This window comes from Pithys albifrons, chromosome 29 (assembly GCF_047495875.1).
Source record: "Pithys albifrons albifrons isolate INPA30051 chromosome 29, PitAlb_v1, whole genome shotgun sequence".
Lineage (NCBI taxonomy): Eukaryota > Metazoa > Chordata > Aves > Passeriformes > Thamnophilidae > Pithys > Pithys albifrons.
The window spans coordinates 5,412,305-5,428,073 of NC_092486.1; the positions used below are offsets into that span (position 1 = coordinate 5,412,305).

A 15,769-nucleotide genomic window follows, 5' to 3' on the forward strand; every position below is an offset into this window, starting at 1 on the left:
ACATCAGGTTGTCATGAGCAGGGGCTGAGGGAGGGGTAACTGGGGGCATAATTAGTTCCACAACTAATTATCCAGGTCTAATAAGGGAGGAAACAGTCAGCAGTGATGAGGGCCCCAGTGCCTGGCTGGGCCCAGGGCAAAGAGGGGCTTTGGAGGTGTTGTTGGTGACACGAGGTCTGGGGACATTGGAGATGCAGGGTCTGTGCCCTCGGAGGTGCAGGTGGGGCCCCCCAGCTCCCATCAGGCCTCAGCATTGCTGGGCAGTGAGTCAGGCCCGGGGGGGCCACACATGTGACGGGGGGGGGTCACGCGTGTGCTGAGCATGGGAGGCCTGAGCTGCCACGTGGCCCCACCATGGCAGCCCAGGGAGCCTGCGGGGCCCGGTGAGTGGGGGGCACCCCGTGCACCCCCAGCATCACCCCCCGCACCCTCCAGCACCCCCGGGGCACTCTGGGAGGGCTCCCCCCAGCCTGAACCCCAGTTCTGGGAGAGAGGCCATCATGTGTGTGTAATGGGAGTGTAAGACGTGTGCAGGGCATCCCACATGCACTGCACGGCCCCTGCTCAGGGTCCTGCCCCACACACAGCTCATCCCGTGTGCTCCGTGTGCAGTGCAGGTGCAGGGAGCTCAGGGCACTGCCACACACATGGGGGGTGGTGGTGCATGTTCCATGTGCAGGGGGTGTGTGCAGTGTATGTTCCATGTGCAGGGGGTGTGTGCAGTGTATGTTCCATGTGCAGGGTGTCATGTGTGGTGCATGTCCCATGTGCAGGGTGTCATGTGCAGTGTCTGTGGTGCATGTTCCATGTGCTGTGCCTGCAGCCCAGGGTGCCCACAGTGCCAGGGCTGTGCTGTGCCCCAAGTGTGGGCTCGGGACCAGTGCCGTGCAGAACTGGTGCCAGTGCAGTCCCAGTGCAGTCCCAGTGCCAGGCAGTGCCAGTTCCGTGCGGTGCCACTGCAGGTTCAGTGCGGATCATCGGCAGTCCCGAACCCGGTGAAGTGCCAGTACCGGGACAGTGACAGTCACAGTTCGAGTGCCCGTCTCGTTCAGTGCCATCCGATCCCGTTCAGTGCCCGGGCCATCCCGGTCCCATTCAGTGCCAGTGCCATCCCGTTGCCGGCATCATCCTGGTCCCATCGCGGTCCATTCAGTGCCGGTCCCATCCCGGTGCCGGTCCCGGGGCCCGCTCGGAGCCGCCCCCGCCCGGCGCCGCCCCCGGCCCTCCCGCGCGGGGCTGTCGGGGCTGTCGCGGCCGAAGCGGAGCGCGATGGTCCCGGCGGGGCCGCGCCGCTCCTGCCTCCTGTTCGCGGCCGCGCTGCTCCCGCTGCTGCCGGTCCCGGTCCCCGCGGCCGCCCCGGGGCCCCCCGCGCTCACCGATGCCGAGATCGAGGAGTTCCTGCGCGGCTTCCTCGGGCCCGGGGACGGCGGGGACCGGGGCGGGGACCACGACGAGGAGCGGGACGGGCACGGCACCGAGCTGAGCTTCGGCGGCGACCTCAGCATCGGCACCGGCACCGGTGAGTGACCCCCCCCCGGGACCCCGGGGGGATCGGGAGTGGCGGGACGGGGGACCCCCAGCCCGGCCCCGCCGCCCTCACCCCCCGTTCCGCCCCCCCAGACCCTGCGGGGCCGCCGACGGAGCCTGAGAAACCCAGGAAGGGGAAGAAGGAAAAACCTCCCAAGCCCCCCAAGAAGCCCAAGGACAAACCCCGAGGCGCCAAGAAGGACAAGAATAAGGACAAGGACAAGGATGGGGACCGGAGGAAAGACAAGCCCCCCAAGAAACCCAAGGAGAAGCCACCGAAAGGCTCTGGAAACCCCACAGAAGGCTCAGAAAAAAAACCAAAAGGCTCTGAAAAACCCCCGAAAGGCTCCAAAAAACCCAAGGAGAAGCCACCCAAGGCCACCAAACCCTCTGGCAAGAAGCCACCGGTGCCACCGAGTCCCCCCACAGAGCCCCCCACCACCCCACAGCCCCTGTGGGGCGAGGATGAGGAGGGGGCACCCGAGTTCCTGAAGCCTTCGCGCTACGAGGAGGAGGAAGAGGATGGAGGTGGTCGAGGTGAGTTTTGGGGACATCCCTGGCCACAAACTGGTCTGGGGTGGTGGTGTCAGCAGAGCATCACCCTGTCCTGCTTGGCTGCCCTACTGTCACCCTGCTGGGCTTCATCCCCCTCTCTGTCCCCAAACCTCCCCCTTCCTGCTGTGGGACTGGGGGGCTGGGCTCGGGGTCTGAAGGGTCCCACCAGCCCCCCACCCTGTCTTTGTCCCCAGGGGAGCTGGAGGAGCCACCAGACCGGGAGGACTGGGACCCCGAGCCCCAGCCAGGTGAGTGCCCAGTCCCCAGGGCCACCAGCCTTACCTCAGGGCCACCTTCCTGCTCCCTGCTGTCCCCTTCCACACCCCAGTGCCACCCTGTGCTCCTTCCCCACCTGTCCCTTCTCTGCAGAGGTTCCCGAGGAGCCGGAGCCCCCAACTCTGGACTACAACGAGCAGCTGGAGCGGGAGGACTACGAGGACTGTACGGTGCTGGGGTGTGGGTGAGGGGACCAGGGGGTTCCCCTGACCTGCAGGGAGGAGTGGAGGGGGTGTCTTGCACCCCAAATCCAGTGCCACCTCTGTGTCCCCAGTCGAGTACATCCGGCGGCAGCAGAAGCCCCCCAAGCCCCCGAGCAGGAGGAAACCTGAGCGTGTGTGGCCCAAGCCTGAGGAGCCCCGTATGTGGGGGGACAGGGGGACAGGGGGTGGTGGCTCCACTCGGGGTGGGATCTGGGGACAGTCCTTAGCCTTGGGGACCAAGAAGAGCAGCGTTTTGGGGCATCCTGGGGCTGGGGTGGGCACGGGGACAGCATGAGGGGTGTGGGAACACCAGAAGTGTGGAGGTCTCTTGGTGGCATGGGGGTGCCAAGGGGGTGCCATGGGGATGTAGAGGGGTCCTGCAGGGACACGGGGACCCCCCCATTGCCTCCCCATGCCCAGCACATCCTCTTCCCTCCCAGCAGAGCCAGAGGAGCCCCCCCCTCAGCCCCCTCTGCAGCCCCCCCCGGAGCTGCCTGGCCCCGTGACTGAAGGGGACTATGGCGAGGGCTTCGAGCTGCCCGACTACGATGACCGTGAGTGACCAGCGGGGCGGGGGGGGCAGCCCAGGGCCCCCTTCCAGCCCAGAGGGGTGTGCCAGCCCCTCCCTGTGCCCCTCAGTGACCTACGGGCTGCCCCCCCCGCCGAAGCCCCGCAAACATCCGGACAAGGGGGACGGGATGGACACGGATGAGGAGAAAACCAAACCCTGTGAGAGGGGATAGGGGGGTTGGAGGGGTGGGCAGGGACGCGGCGGAGGGGGAGCATGTGCCCATGGTGGGTGGTGTGTCCCCAGGGTCGGTGGCAAAGCCACAGGGAGGGTGGGCCAAGTGTCCCATCCCCAGGGTGGGTGGCACATGTTCAGGTGGGTGTTGTGTCTCCAGGGCTGGTGGCACATCCCTGGGATGGGTGGCATGTCCCTGGGGTGGGTGACGTGTCTGCATGGTGGGTGTCACTTCCCCAGGGTGGGTGTCACATCCTTAGCATCAGTGGCAAATTCTTGTGGTGGGTGGCATGTTCCTGAGATTGGTGGCACATCCCTGGAGTGGGTGTCACGTCCCCGGGCTGGGTGTCACCTCCCCAACAGCAAAGCCTAAGAAAGGCAGCAGCAGCAAGGAGGAGGAGGAGGAGGAGCCCTGGGCAGAGGAGAAGGGCCAGGACCGCAAAGGTGGGTGCCAGTCAGTCCCCATCCCTGTCCCCTCACTGCTGTCCCCATCCCTGCCCCACTCACTCTGCTCCTTTCCCAGGAAAAAACAAAAAACCAGGAGGGAAGAAGTGGGATCCAGATGAGGAGGAATGGGCCCCTCCAGCAGAGAAGACAAGTGAGTGTCCCCATTCCCAGGGGTGACAGGGCCCCCCTGCTGTGGGGAACTGCCCATCACCCCCTGCTGTCCCCAGGATGTCCCCCGATCGGGCTGGAGTCCCATCGCATCGAGGACGATCAGATCTTGGCCTCCTCCATGCTGCGCCACGGGCTGGGCGCCCAGCGCGGCCGCCTCAACATGCAGGTGAGGGTCACCCCGTGCCCACGCCGTGGGTGACAGGGACACCCCCCACTCACGGCCCCCTCGCTGCCCATCCCCAGGCGGGCACCAACGAGGATGATTTCTTCGACGGGGCGTGGTGTGCCGAGGACGACAGCAGGACACACTGGCTCGAGGTGGACACTCGGCGCATCACCATGTTCACCGGTGTCATCACCCAGGGGCGCGACTCCCAGATCCAGTACGGGGACAGGGACAGAGCTGGGACACAGGGACGGAGCTGGGACACAGGGCTGGGGACACAGGGGTGGAGCAGGGACAGAGGGATGGAGCTGGGACACAGGGATGGAGCTGGGGACACAGGGGTGGAGCAGGGACAGAGGGATGGAGCTGGGACAGAGGGATGGAGCTGGGATACAGGGAAGGGGGGAGTGCTATGAGGACCCCCATCCCAACCTGTCCCTGTCCTCCTGCAGCGATGACTTTGTCACCAGCTTCTACGTGGGCTTCAGCAACGACAGCCAGCACTGGGTGATGTACAGCAATGGCTACGAGGAGATGGTGGGGACCCCGGAACAGGCTAGGGGGGGACATGGGGACAATGGGGACCCTCTTGAGTACAACTCCCCCTCCTTGGCAGATGTTTTATGGCAATGTGGACAAGGACACACCAGTGCTGAGTGAGTTCCCTGAGCCCATGGTGGCCCGGTACATCCGCATCTACCCCCAGCGCTGGAACGGGAGCCTCTGCCTGCGCCTCGAGGTCCTGGGGTGCCCCCTCTCCGGTAACAGTCACTCTGAGGCAGCCTGCGGGGCTCTGGTGGGCCGGTACCTCTCCAGCTGTCCCCCCACACTCTGTCCCTGTCTCCTCCACAGCCGTCAGCAGCTACTACACTCAGCAGAACGAGGTGACCTCCACGGACAATCTGGACTTCCGACACCACTCCTACAAGGACATGAGGCAGGTGGGCACTGCTGGGGGGCAGAACCCTGGGGGGGGTGGGATCCTCTGGGGGGGTGGGATCCTCTGTGGATGGTGGGTTTATCCCCTCCAAGCACTGCCCCCATCTCCCCCCGCCCCACAGCTGATGAAGGTGGTGAACGAGGAGTGTCCCACCATCACCCGCATCTACAACATTGGCAAGAGCTCGCGGGGGCTCAAGATCTACGCCATGGAGATCTCTGACAACCCTGGCGAGCACGAGACAGGTGAGGGGCAGGGGAGCTCAGGGGTGCCCAGCTGTGATCCCTGGCATTCACTGACCCTGCCCACCCCTGCCCCAGGTGAGCCCGAGTTCAGGTACACGGCAGGGCTGCACGGGAACGAGGCCCTGGGCCGGGAGCTGCTGCTGCTGCTGATGCAGTTCCTGTGCAAGGAGTACCATGATGGGAACCCCCGTGTGCGGGGCCTGGTCACCGACACGCGCATCCACCTCGTCCCCTCCCTCAACCCCGACGGCTACGAGCTGGCCCGTGAGACGGTGAGGGGGCAGCAGGGTGGGATGGGCATGGGGCAGTGGGGGAGGACATGGGGTAGTGAGGGAGGACATGGGGCAGTGGGATGGGACAGGGGGCAGTGGGGAAGGACATGGGGTAGTGAGGGAGGACATGGGGCAGTGGGATGGGACAGGGGGCAGTGGGATGGGACAGTGGAGCAGCAGGGTAGGATGCAGGGTGGTGGGCTATGGGATGGGACAGTGGGGCAGTGCGATGGGATGGCAGAGCGATGGGATGGGATGGCAGAGCGATGGGATGCAGCCCCCCTGGGCTCAACGCTGCTCTGGGCTGGTGGCAGGGCTCCCAGCTGGGCAACTGGGATGTCAGGGCAGGGGGTGGGATGGCAGAATAGTGGAATGGGACAGGATGGTGGAGCTGGGCATGGGATGTGGGCAGTGGGATGCAGCCCCCACGGGCTCACCACTGTTCTGGGCCACCCACAGGGCTCCGAACTGGGCAACTGGGCACTGGGCCACTGGACAGAGGAGGGCTTTGACCTCTTTGAGAACTTCCCCGATCTGGCCTCGGCACTGTGGGCAGCTGAGGAGAGGCGGCTGGTGCCCCACCAGTTCCCCAACCACCACATCCCCATCCCGGAGCACTACCTGGCCGAGGATGCGGCGGTGAGACAGTGGGGATGGGGCAGGGAAGGGGAGGAGATGACACGGAGGTGACACCTCCCGCCCTGTGCCCACCTGGCAGGTGGCAGTGGAGACACGGGCCGTCATGGCGTGGATGGACAAGAACCCCTTCGTGCTGGGAGCCAACCTGCAGGGCGGGGAGAAGATGGTGTCCTTCCCCTTTGACACGGCCCGGCCCAGCCCTGCAACGCCTGTCCCGCGCCCCCCGGACTACGAGGACGAGCACCCCGAGGTGCAGGAGACGCCCGACCACGCCGTGTTCCGCTGGCTCGCCATCTCCTACGCCTCGGCACACCTCACCATGACCGAGACCTTCCGCGGGGGCTGCCACACACAGGACGTGACCGACGCCATGGGCATCGTGCAGGGCGCCAAGTGGCACCCCCGGGCTGGCAGTAAGTCAGGACCAGTGGCACGGCTGCCCCATGACCCCACCACAGGAACATGAGGTGTCCATTTGTCCTGCAGGCATGAACGACTTCAGCTACCTGCACACCAACTGTCTGGAGCTTTCTGTCTACTTGGGCTGCGACAAGTTCCCCCACGAGAGTGAGCTGCAGCAGGAGTGGGAGAACAACAAGGAGTCGCTGCTCACCTTCATGGAGCAGGTGTGTGTGCCGGGTCACGGCCACAGCCGCCCCACCTGCCCCACAGTTTTGCTCATGCCCTTTCCTCCCCCAGGTGCACCGGGGCATCAAGGGCGTGGTGACAGACCAGCAGGGAGAGCCCATCGCCAACGCCACCATCGTGGTGGGGGGCATCAACCACAACGTCAGGACAGGTAGGGGGCTGTGAGGTGCGGGCAGGGCGTGGCAGCCCCACACGGCCTCCCTCCCTCCCACTGGCTGCCCTCTGCGCCCACAGCCAGCGGCGGGGACTACTGGCGCATCCTGAACCCGGGCGAGTACCGCGTGTCCGCGCGGGCCGAGGGCTACAACCCCAGCGTCAAGACCTGCCACGTCCTCTACGACATCGGGGCCACCCAGTGCAACTTCGTCCTGTCCCGCTCCAACTGGAAGCGCATCCGGGAGATCATGGCCATGAACGGGAACCGGCCGATCCGCCGCGTGGTGCCGGGCCGGCCCATGACGCCGCGCGAGCGCCTGCGCCTGCGGATGCGGCTGCGGCACCGCATGAGGCTGCGGGAGCAGATGCGGCTGCGGCGCCTCAATGCCACCACCACGGCCACCGGCGGCCCCACGGCCCCGCCGGCCACCACGGCCCTGCCCTTCCCCTTCAGCAGCACGGCCTACGTGCCCTGGAGCCAGGAGCCGCCCACCGCCGGCACCTGGGAGATGGACACCGAGACGGAGGTGGTCACCGAGCTGGTGACGGAGACGGAGGGCTGGGAGCTGGGCACGGGCACAATGCAGCCCCTCACCACGGCCGAGACCTACACAGTGAACTTCGGGGACTAGGGAAGCTCAAGCCCTTACTCTGCTTCAAGCCACAGTCGGATGCTCTGGCGTCCACTTCCAACATACTCCCCAAGCCCAGGCAGTTGCTCCAGGTGGGCTCCAGCCCCTCACCTTGCTGCTTCCCAGGACTGAGGGCATTAGCCTTGACAGCTGGCTGCCATCAGGGACATGCTACCCCCTCCCTCGGGGCTGGGCAGTGCCAGCTCACTGTCCCTGTCCCAGTGGCATGGCAGGGGTGGTTCCGCTGTCCTGGGCAGGGCCCACAGAAGCGGGCACAGCCCCTCTCCATTCCACACAGGTTTTGTTACACAAATAAATCAAGTTATATTGGTATGACCACCTTGTCCCTCCGGTGCCCCACCAGCTCCGTGCCACCCTTCCAGAGGACAGAGAAGGGCAGTGTGTGTCAGGACCCCCAGGGGTGGGGGCTATGGAGTCCGTGCCCTCCCTGTGGTCAGTGCCCAACTTCCATGTCCCCGTTCTCGTCCTCAGCCCCAAAGCTGGAGAAGGAGATGGGCTGGCAGGTGAGGTCGCGCAGGCTGACGAGGCAGGCGGTCTGTGTGGTGCTGAAGTCGGGCACCGTCACCAGCAGCACCCGCTGCCCCTCTGCCCCTGTGGACACAGACAGGTGTCAAGTGGAGGAGCCCTCTGGTAGCCCCCCGGTGTGGGCTGCCCAGGAGGATCTGGGGTGCTGTGGACCCACCTTGGAGCAGCTTGGACTGGAAGCGAGGCGCGTTGCCACAGAAATAGACATGAGGACACTCGGTGAGGATGAACGGGTCCGATTTGTAAAAGGGGTAACAGCCTGGGGGGGGGGGGATGAGAATTAGGGGGGGAACCTGCACCCCCAGGGAAGGCAACCCCACCCAGCCGAACAGTCCCCAAACCCTCACTGTACCCAAGGTGTCCGGGGCTGTGGGACTGATGTGTCCTGCGTGCAGTGTCCACTCCAGGATCTCCAGGTAGTCATCCATGCTGCTGTATTTGAAGATGTCACTGACATTTTGTCCTGATGTCCCCAAAAACCTACATTTTGGGGGGAAGAAGGGGAGATTCGGATGCTGGAGGTGCCAGCACACACCCTGTGGTCCTGCACCACTGACAGCTGTCACCAGAGCTGGTGGCACACCAGGTTTGTGTACCTGACGCCATCCAGGTCGGCCTGGTAGGGGTTGGTGACGAGGCGCAGCGTGGCGTAGGTGCTGGCCAGGGGCAGCATGCAGCGGTGCAGGGGCTGCTGGGGCATCGTGTAGTTGGTGGGGTCAAACTCCCCAGGCATCACATCCACGGGCACAGAGGTCTGTGGGCAGAGCAGGGATCAACAGGGCAGTCAAAGTACCCCCTGAGGGGCTCAGAACAAACCCCTGGTGTCACTGCTGCCCCTTTCCCACAGGACACCCCACTTGGCTTCACCATGGGGGCCAGATCTCGAGAGGAGGATGTGGAGCTGGGCTTTGTGCTGCCTCCCTGTATGGAGTGCCCAAAGGGAAGCTGGGTGCTGGGGAAGGGCTTTGCCACCCCACACCCTGGGCTGATGGCAGTGCTGCTCCCCACCTTGGCAACCAGGCTCCCTTCCCCAGAGGATCCCAATTCCCTGTCCGACCTCCAGCACTCACGCAGAGCTGCAGCAGGATCTCATCCAGCATCTTCACAGCCTCCACACTCGCTGCCTGAGTCTTCTTGGTCAAGTACTTGGCCTGGGTGAGCAGGGAGACAGTGAGGGACAGGCCCATGTCCCCTCCCCACACCATCCCAGGACCCCTGTGAGGACGCAGCCCCTCTCCCCACCCCACCTTGTTGATGGTGTCCCGGCTCTGCGTGTTCTGGCTCAGCAGGTTCCCGGCCAGGATGACGCGGCAGATGCTGGCGGCGCTGCTCTGCTCGCCCTCGGCGCCCAGCTGCCCCGTCACCACGTCCACCAGCAGCTGGGTGCCCAGCAGGGCCTCCCCACTGCCACTGCCCAGCCCCAGCCCCGAGGCCAGCAGCACGAACCTGGATGGATGCAGGGATGGATGGAGAGGCTCAGGCAGCGTGCCATGCTCCCAAAATGAGGGGTGTCCAAGAGCCAGGGTGGGGGGCACAACCCCCTCCACCAGCCCTCTTGGCATGTGGGGTTGGGGACAGCGCAGGGACACAGTGCCAGTCCCACCCCTGCCCATTCACCGGTCAGAGCTGGGCCCATTCCAGGGCAGTGGTGGTGGCAGGTCAGCAAGGCAGTGATCCTCCACCACGAATCTGCCGTCGTCCTGCTCAGAGCCATACACGGCCAGGATGGTCCCTGGGGCAGGGCAGGTGGTCAGACCTGGCAGCACCCCTGGGGAGGTCCCACTGTGGAGCCACTGCCAGCCCTTACCTGTCACCAGCCTCTGCACATCGATGGCTCCTTCCAGCTTAATGCGCTGCAGCTCATCCTCCAGGATCAGCTCGTCGGAGGGCTGGATGTACTTGGGCAGGGGCGGCTGAGGCACCAGGTTGTGCTGCAGGGTGGACAGGGGCAGCTCTGACAGCCTCAGCCAGGACCAGCAGCCCCCAAGGGCCTTTTTCTGCCCCAGCCCCTCCCCAGCAGCATGGCCAACACCCCAGCTGGAGGCCTGGCAGCTGGATCCCCCCACAAGGGCTGGTTCCACTTAACACTTCCCTGCAGCATCCTGAACATCGGCCCTGGCCAAGGAGGAAGTGGCTTAGACGGGTGGTGGGAGCTCCAAACTTCCCAACATGAGCTAGCTGGGAGCAGATGGGCCCCTGGCACTGCATGGGGGTACCAGAGCTTCCCCTCATCCCCCTCCCCTGTGGCAGGGAAAGGGGGTCTGTGTTGCCAACTCCCTGAATCCAAACCCTCCAAGGACTGGAAAAGCATCGCTGAATGAGGATGATGGCAACCAGGGGGGAACAGCTTCATATGGACAAAGGGTGGGTTTGGATTAGATATGGGCAAGGAAACTGGTCTAGTGGAAGGTGTCCCTGCCAGTTCCCTGGCTGCAGAGAGCACAGGGAAGCCACGAGTCCCCATGTGTGCTGGCACATCCCCCCCGTGCTGTGTCCCCCATTACCTCCTCGCTGATCTCCTGCAGGATGGAGGGCTGGAGCTGCATGGCCTTGAAGAGTGTCCCCACCACGCAGCACTTCTCGCCCGCCTGCAGCTCCGAGAGCTTCCGCACCGCGATGTCGCTCCCTGCAGAGAGACGGGGGCTCAGCGGGCACGGGGGGCACAGGGGCACAGTGGGCATGGGGCAGGGCTGGTGGGAGCAGCTGGAGGGGCCCCAGTGCCGAGGCCAGGAGAGGCAGCAGGGATTTTGGGAAGCATCCCGCTTTTCCTCGGGGCACGGCGCCGAAGGGACACGTGTGGGCCAGATGGGGCCAAGGAGCATTCCAGAGCCTGCAGGCATTTCCTCTGCACTGGGGGGCAAAGCTGGGCCGGGACAGGGGCTGGGAGAGCCACCCGGGGACAGTGTTCAGCTCCCAGGAACAGCTCTGCCCAGGAAGGGCCTGGGATGTGATGCTTCTGCCCTTGGGCACAGGGCTGGTATTTCTGCTTCCCATCCAAGAGATGATCCAAACATCCTGCTTGGAGCTGACAGGCAGACAGATCACTCACCACCCCCAAACCTGACTTCTGCCAGGGCCACATCCTCCAGCCCAGATCCCTGCTGGAACTCAGGATCTCCAGTGCAGGCAGAGAAGATCCTGGCATGCTGGCAGGTCCCTGGGCTGTAGGCAGGGATCCACAGGGGATATGGGCTGGGGGAACCAGCACAAGCCTCAGGAGCTGCAAGGAGCATCACAGCCTCAGCAGCACCCGCTCTGTGGCAGAGGAGCAAAGATCTTCCTCACCACAAGTTGAGCCCAAAACTTCTCACCCCACCCCGGGGACCCAGAGATGTTCCAGCCCCATCCGGTATGTGGGCCTGGAACTGTCAGTCCCCATTTAAACCAGCCATGAAGCTCATCCAGAGCCTCATGGAGAGGGGGGACCAGCTCCTGGGCTCCTCTCCCAAAACAGCACTGCCTGAGCCAGCTCCTCATCTTTTCTGCTGGATGTTTCCCCTCCCAAAAATCCCCCTCTGCTCATCACGTGCTGCTGAATGTGACTGAGTGTGACTCCTGTCCTGGGGAGAGCACCCCACTGCCATTCCTGGCCCTGCAGGCTGGAAACACGGATTCCCAAGCCCAGGAACGCAAACACTCTGAGTCAGAGCAAAAACAATCCCATTGGAGGTTTCTTATTCTTGGCTTGGACCCCCTAAAATGTGTGTGCAGGGGGAGGGGGGCTGTGCTCTCCTGATTGTTGCCTGCGGGCACCTCCTGCTCAGAGACAACCCCCAAAATCTGGTCCCATCCTCGGACTGTGGGAGGGGGCACTTTATAAACCACTGGGTCCTGTCACGATTGGCAAAGCCCAGGATGGCCAAGCAGGGAATGAGTGACATCTGCTGTGGGACCAGCGCTGGCTCTGCTTCCCTTTGGCCTCGGGGACGGGGAGAGCACGAGAACAGGCGTCTGGCCCAAAAGCCTCCACAAAAGGGTTTTTGCCCATAGAAGGGCAAAGCTGAGGGAAATTCGATCTCAGCAGTGCCCAGGCTGGGGGTGAGGGGGGGCAGAGCCCCAGCGTTGCTTCATCCCGCGGACGGAAACTCTGAGCGTGAGGGTCCCACCCACGGACCACAAACACCCCCCTGGCCAGGAAACAGCCCCCCCTGCAAACCAGGGCCTCTCACCCAGCTGCACCCCCTCACCCACTTCCTGGCCAGGGCCCCCAGCCCTGACAAACCTCACACTCAACTCCTGCTCCCCAAAGTGCCCAAGAGTCAGCCCCCCCTGCACACCCCCCTCCCATCTCCGATGGGGAATGGGGCTCATCCCAGGGGCAGAACTGCAGGTGGGACCTGCAGCAGGAAGTGCCCACTGACCTCCTTGCCCACCTGGACACACTGGGCTCGTGTCCAGCCTCTGCCACCAGCACCCCCAGGGCATTTCCCAGCTTTCCTGCCATTCTGCCAGGGTGACAGCCACTCCTGGCGCTGCAGTCCCTTCCCATGTCCCTGTCCCCATCCCTGTCCCTATCCCTGTCCCCATCCCCATCCGTGTCCCTGTCCCCATCACTGTCCCCATCCCCGTCTCTTCCCCCGTCCCTGTCCCAGACCTTATCCCTGTCCCCATCACTGCACCCATCCCTGTGTCCCTGTCCCGTGTCCCCATCCCCATGTCCCTGTCCCCATCCTCATGTCCCCATGTCTCCATACCCGTGTCCCCATCACTGTGTTCCCATGTCCCCCTCCCCATGCTCACCCCACTGTCCCCGTGTCCCCGTGTCCCCATGTCCCCGTGTCCCCGCGCTCACCCCACTGTGCCCATGTCCCAGTGTCCCCATGTCCCCGTGTCCCCGTGTCCCCATGTCCCCGTGTCCCCGCGCTCACCCCACTGTGCCCGTGTCCCAGTGTCCCCATGTCCCCGTGTCCCCATGTCCCCGCGCTCACCCCACTGTCCCTGTGTCCCCATGTCCCCGTGTCCCCGTGCTCACCCCACTGTGCCCGTGTCCCAGTGTCCCCATGTTCCCATGTCCCCGTGTCCCCGCACTCACCCCAGTGTCCCTGTGTCCCCGTGTCTCCGCGCTCACCCCACTGTCCCCATGTCCCTGTGTCCCCGTGTCCCCGCGCTCACCCCAGTGTCCCCATGTCCCCGTGTCCCCGCGTCCCCGCGCTCACCCCACTGTCCCCATGTCCCCGTGTCCCCGCGCTCACCCCACTGTCCCCGTGTCCCCGTGTCCCCGTGTCCCCGCGCTCACCCCACTGTGCCCGTGTCCCAGTGTCCCCATGTCCCCGTGTCCCCGCGCTCACCCCACTGTGCCCGTGTCCCAGTGTCCCCATGTCCCCGTGTCCCCGTGTCCCCGCGCTCACCCCACTGTGCCCGCGCCCTGCTCTCCAGCCCGGCCCGCATCCCCGCCAGCCGCACCGCGTACAGGTGCGCGTACTGGCGGCCGAAGCTGCGCTCGCCCAGCCGGAAGGGCTCGGAGCGGTCGCTGTAGCCCAGCACGGGCACCCGCGGGAACGAGGGGGGCTCTGCCGAGGGTGGGCCCAGCAGCCCCCGGGCCGTGGGGGCCGCCTGCTCCGAGAACATGGTCTGAGTCTGCCGGGGCTCTGCAAAATACAGGGGGCGTGGGGACCCTCACAGACCCACCCCGACCCGTCACTGCCACCCCAGGACACCACGGGCCCCCCAAAACACACACCGTGTCCTGGGCTGACCCTCCACACACACACACACACACTGCCCTCCCCTCCCCAGGGCGTCCCCAAACCCATCCCGCTGCCAGCACCATCCCACCCGCCCCCAGAATCCACCCCGGATCTGCCCAGGGCACCGCTCCCAGAGGGACCCTGCAGAGCCCCCAGGACCCCCCCAGGCACCAGAGCACCCCCGGACATCCCCAGGCACCAGAGCCCCCCAAGACACCTTAGGACACCCCCAGGGCCCCCCCAGGCACCAGAGCCCCCCAAGACACCTCAGGACACCCCCAGGGCCCCCCCAGGACACCAGAGCCCCCCAGGACACCTCAGGACACCCCCAGGACCCCCCCAGGACACCAGAGCCCCCCCAGACACTCCCAGGACCCCCCCAGGACACTCCCCGGCACTGGGACCCTCCCGATCCCTTCCTGGCACCAGGAACACCCCGAGGCCACCACAGCCCCCCCAGGCCCCCAAACATGCAACAGTCCCCCCGGCCGGGGGTCCCGCAGTCCACGTACGGGGTCACAGGTCACAGGTCACAGGTCACAGGTCGGGGGTCGCCGCCGGCACCGGGACCCGCCATGGTGGGGGGCGGGAAAAGGCGCGAAATCCCCTCGAGCCGGAAGTCGCCTGGGCGCGTGGAGGAAGTGACGTCACGCGATCGCCATGGCAACCGCGGTGCGGGAGGGACCGTGGGGGGCCCGTGGCGACCCCCGAGTGCCCCAACACGACACAGGGACCCCCGAGGGAAAGGGTCTCATCCCTTCTCCAGAACATCGTGTGGTCTCCACTGACTTTGAGTCAGACCTGCAGTAACTTTGTGTTTCACGTTAATTTTGAGTGTAGCTGCAGCCAAGTCTGTCAGTTCTCACAACCAGGCAGAGCTTCAGACAAAGAGGAATTTAACCCTGGAGGTGCAGGATGGACTTTGAGAAATAAACCAAACACCTTGTTTAGATCAGAGTCTGAGCTGTGAGAAATGAACCAGAAGCCCCTGTCTGGATTCCAGGCCTGGAGCTGTGCCAGGTTTAGTGCAAAGGCCACGCAGAGATCAGAGCAGCCCTCAGAGTGTTCAGAGTCCCCCAAATATCCTGCCTGGCTCTGGGGAGGGGGTTCAGTTCTAACTCAGGATACGAACCTGGAGACACAAAACTCTCCCTGAGCACCTTTGGTGGGGTCAGCCCCGTGTGCCCCGCGCTGATAACAGGGAGGGGTTTGTTCTGTTCTGCTGGACTGGATTGTTTCTTCATTCACCCCATGGGACCCCCTGTGTCCCCCCATGTCCCCCTGTAAAGGGTCAGAATTGTTTATCAAACAGGATATGCTAAGTCTGCTGCAAATGTACCTGCAGACTGAGCTGCAGAGGATGTCCATGTCCTAAGAAAATGTTAAACTGCAGAGTCGTTTGTTGACTGCCACGAGCTGCCAGTTTGGCAGAGCAGTTTCAGCAGAGACAACCACATGAGGAAGGAGGTGTTCTAATGACACTTGAGGAGGACTTCTGCCTTCAGCCTCCACGACCCCAGGAGGCAGAAAAAGACCCTTTAGCAACAATCAAAGCATGCACAGAGTACACACCGAAACCACAAACACGGAACTGAAGTGCTGACAAAAAGGAGGAACTTGGAACTGAGGGGGCACGTTGGTGGAGCGGAGACTCCCCCGCTCGCCCAGCGCCGCATTTTGCTGTTTGCTCGCTTGCTAAATGACAATAAATTTTTATTGGCTTGAATAAAAGACATTTTGGTCTCAATTTATGACACCCCCAGCCTCCCCAAGTCCCTCGAGCCCCTCCATGTCCCCCCATGTCACCTGTTTCCCTCCATGTCCCCCCATGTCCCCCGAGCCCCCCCGTGTCCCCTGCAGGGTGTGAGGCGGGAAGGGCTCTGGGGCAGCCGCAAAGATGCTCCGTTTGAAGGGTTG

At 64.4% G+C, this 15,769-nt stretch overlaps 2 protein-coding genes across 3 annotated transcripts; one reads left to right on the forward strand and one right to left on the reverse strand.

Moving 5' to 3' along the window:
- Window positions 1-1,191: 1,191 nt before the first annotated feature.
- AEBP1 (AE binding protein 1) lies at window positions 1,192-7,952 on the forward strand. 2 transcript variants are annotated; one of them, XM_071579334.1, is made up of 21 exons: window positions 1,192-1,519; window positions 1,621-2,064; window positions 2,277-2,330; window positions 2,452-2,523; window positions 2,633-2,719; window positions 3,002-3,115; window positions 3,201-3,290; window positions 3,667-3,747; window positions 3,827-3,901; window positions 3,978-4,087; window positions 4,165-4,304; window positions 4,540-4,624; window positions 4,704-4,848; window positions 4,940-5,028; window positions 5,149-5,272; window positions 5,348-5,544; window positions 6,004-6,183; window positions 6,263-6,596; window positions 6,670-6,809; window positions 6,883-6,982; window positions 7,066-7,952. In XM_071579334.1, the coding sequence occupies exons 1-21, from the start codon at window positions 1,270-1,272 to the stop codon at window positions 7,617-7,619; spliced, it is 3,465 nt and encodes a 1,154-aa protein (XP_071435435.1). In that variant the 5' UTR covers window positions 1,192-1,269; the 3' UTR covers window positions 7,620-7,952. The 2 variants fall into 2 exon arrangements, with proteins under 2 accessions (XP_071435435.1, XP_071435436.1); XM_071579335.1 differs by having other exon boundaries at window positions 1,193-1,519; window positions 3,005-3,115.
- POLD2 (DNA polymerase delta 2, accessory subunit) lies at window positions 7,919-14,473 on the reverse strand. Its single transcript, XM_071579336.1, has 11 exons — window positions 14,365-14,473; window positions 13,514-13,753; window positions 10,670-10,791; window positions 9,973-10,096; window positions 9,783-9,897; window positions 9,413-9,611; window positions 9,236-9,316; window positions 8,762-8,919; window positions 8,518-8,645; window positions 8,323-8,424; window positions 7,919-8,231 (listed from the first exon to the last, which is right to left on the reverse strand). The coding sequence occupies exons 2-11, from the start codon at window positions 13,731-13,733 to the stop codon at window positions 8,074-8,076; spliced, it is 1,407 nt and encodes a 468-aa protein (XP_071435437.1). The 5' UTR covers window positions 13,734-13,753; window positions 14,365-14,473; the 3' UTR covers window positions 7,919-8,073.
- Window positions 14,474-15,769: the final 1,296 nt, after the last annotated feature.

Coding starts and splice junctions, on each gene's coding strand:
- AEBP1 (XM_071579334.1), top strand. CDS start 1,270: ATGGTCCCGGCGGGGCCGCGCCGCTCCTGCCTCCTGTTCGCGGCCGCG. Junction 3,748..3,826: donor GAAGGGCCAGGACCGCAAAG/GTGGGTGCCAGT, acceptor CTCCTTTCCCAG/GAAAAAACAAAAAACCAGGA. Junction 4,625..4,703: donor GCAATGGCTACGAGGAGATG/GTGGGGACCCCG, acceptor CCTCCTTGGCAG/ATGTTTTATGGCAATGTGGA.
- POLD2 (XM_071579336.1), bottom strand. CDS start 13,733: ATGTTCTCGGAGCAGGCGGCCCCCACGGCCCGGGGGCTGCTGGGCCCA. Junction 8,920..9,235: donor AGATCCTGCTGCAGCTCTGC/GTGAGTGCTGGA, acceptor CTCTGCCCACAG/ACCTCTGTGCCCGTGGATGT. Junction 8,646..8,761: donor GCCGACCTGGATGGCGTCAG/GTACACAAACCT, acceptor CCCAAAATGTAG/GTTTTTGGGGACATCAGGAC.